The 2,681-nt window shown below is 31.6% G+C and overlaps 1 protein-coding gene across 1 annotated transcript in view; it reads right to left on the bottom strand.

Annotated features, from left to right (window-relative positions):
• Positions 1-9: 9 nt before the first annotated feature.
• LOC106476686 (long chain acyl-CoA synthetase 8-like) overlaps positions 10-2,681 on the bottom strand; it is a gene marked incomplete at its 3' end in the record, with an annotated part of 15,716 nt that continues 13,044 nt past the window's right edge. Inside the window, exons 7-8 of the mRNA XM_013937321.2 lie at positions 1,040-1,179; positions 10-248 (exon numbers count right to left, since the gene is read on the bottom strand). Of these exons, the coding sequence (XP_013792775.2) occupies positions 10-248; positions 1,040-1,179 (379 nt within the window). The remainder of the gene's footprint in view (positions 249-1,039; positions 1,180-2,681) is intronic.

The following is a 2,681-nucleotide window of genomic DNA, read 5'->3' as shown; positions in this document are numbered from 1 at the left end:
CACAGTTACATGTATGCATCATAATTTGAACAGAACTCCTAACTATCAGTATTATTAGGAACAACGATAACCTACATGCCATAGTAGTAGCTCCTGCTGTGGTCTCTGTTAAGCCATAGCCTTGGAATGTTGTAACTGACAGACAAACGCGTATGAAGTCATGAGTGTCAGGAGAAAGAGGGGCTCCACCAGAGGCTACAAACTTTAATCTTCCTCCAATCAGCTGCCTGACACTCTTAAACACAATCCTGAACATAGAAAAATAGAGAACTTGTTAGGATATGTTTAATAGTAGTATTTTAAAACAGACACTGTACTGTTACCAGTACTGTACTGAACAGAAGTAGGAGTTTTAAAACTAAGCTAGAGATGTTCACGTGTGGTACTACTGTACAAACTATTGACAGTCAAGTGTTTCAGTACTATACAAACTACAGAAAGTAACGTTTTAGTACTTTACAGAGCTCTTCCATTCACCCATTTACTTGCTAAAATTACAAAGTTGTATTGTTTAACTGAGAACATTAAAAAGCTATCCTGTATATTAAATATTTCAACCTAGTTAGTTACCTAGTTTAGAAACTGTATAAATATTTCTATAATGCTGTTACTTTAATTCACTTACCAAGTTTAGCTAATAAATTATGCATCTTAAGCACCCAAAAATGGCATCTTACTTTGAACAGTAAAGTATACAACTTATACAGCCAATAATGGCATCTTACTTTGAACAGTAAAGTATACAACTTACACAGCCAATAATGGCATCTTACTTTGAACAGTGAAGTATACAACTTACACAGCCAATAATGGCATCTTACTTTGATTAGTGAAGTATACAACTTACACAGCCAATAATGGCACCTTAGCTTTGATTAGTGAAGTATACAACTTACACAGTCAATAATGGCATCTTACTTTCAATAGTGAAGTATGCAACTTACACATCCAATAATGGAATCTTACTTTGATTAGAGAAGTATACAACTAACATAATCAATTATAATGTCTTCTTTGAACTGTGAAGTATGCAACCTACCTGTCCAATAATGGTGTCCTAAAGCCTTTGGACATCCACCACAATTTATACTTAATGACAAACTTGAAGAATGCTTTCGCGAAATCACCTTTTCTTTCAACTATTTCCAGAACGCTCTTGCGGATTCTGTCTAATACAAGCTAAGATAAAGCAAATTTGGGATATTATAGAAAACAGCTAAAAATTTGAAATGTTCAAAATATTTTATCTAATTACCTTTGAGTAAAGAAATAGATAAAATAGAGATCAAGAGAAAAAAGTTGGAAACACTTACAACAAGAAAAATGTTAATACAACAGGCAGTGCTGTAGCCATTTATTTTTGCACCCTGGGCAAGTTTCACGAAATGTGCCCCCCTTCTTCGTTAGTCTTCAGAGGTTCCATATTGTGTACTGGACCTTAGATCTGCCTAACCTTTCCATAGTACACACTGGCAGAACAAATTTGTTATTCATGGTTGCTATTCCATCAAAATCAAGTATTTTCATAACATAGGATAGTTAATATATATATTTTTAAAGATAATTACTAGAACATAAATGAATTAACAAACAAATCAATGTTCTGCATTTAATTGTAATAAATTTCAGTTTTTGCTTTACTTTATAACCTAACCTAACAGTAAAAACCCTATTATGCTGTTGACCATGCTTCCAGCAGTTGGTACCGTAGTTCAAGAACAAGGAGTGAAGCAAGTTATCTTGCTTAATTTGGATGATAAGTTCAAATGGTCAATTTTTTATTTGCCCTCCAGTCTGTATAGTGCTGCATGAATTATTGAATAACTGGTTTAGTGCTCAGACTGCACCCTGGGCAATTGCCCCTCCCCTAGCTATGGCTCTGACAACAGGAAGTCATGCTTATAAAAAAAATGCATACTGTACAACATTAACACTAGATATAATAATCAAAATTAAAACAGATAAACACAGTGTTAAAACTTTAATACCTGCATATAGATAAAAATACAGTGTATTACAACTCTAACATCTGGATGGAAATTAGCCCAATGTATTATAATTCTAATATCTGTATATAGATGAACAGAGTTTATTATAACTAGCATCTGTATATAGATAAATACAGTCTTTTATAGCTATAATATCTGTATACAGATGAACACAGTATATTGTAACTAATATCTCTTTGTAGACAAATCTCCCATCAGGTCGACAGCACCTCAAACTGTGGTATAGAGCCTGTCAAATGTTTGACACTCGAAATGATGACATTAACTTCGGAATTCATGGTGATGTAATCGACAAAAGCATTTGAAGTAAATAAGAATTGTGACTAGAATAAGGGTAAGTGAATTGAAATAATGTAAAAAAAACTGAGTATTTTAAATTATATGAACATAGTTTATTATAACCCTAATATCTGTATATATATATGAACATAGTTTATCATAACCCTAATATCTGTATATATATGAACATAGTTTATTATAAAACTAATATCTGTGTATACATAGATGAACATAGTTTATTATAACCCTAATATCTGTATATATATGAACATAGTTTATTATAACCCTAATATATGTATATATATATAGATGAACATAGTTTATTATAACCCTAATATCTGTATATATATATATGAACATAGTTTATTATAACCCTAATATCTGTATATATAT

The sequence above is a fragment of the Limulus polyphemus genome, unplaced genomic scaffold (genome assembly GCF_000517525.1).
Source record: "Limulus polyphemus unplaced genomic scaffold, Limulus_polyphemus-2.1.2 Scaffold11232, whole genome shotgun sequence".
In the NCBI taxonomy this organism is placed as follows: domain Eukaryota; kingdom Metazoa; phylum Arthropoda; class Merostomata; order Xiphosura; family Limulidae; genus Limulus; species Limulus polyphemus.
This window is presented reverse-complemented; position numbering and strand designations above follow the sequence as displayed.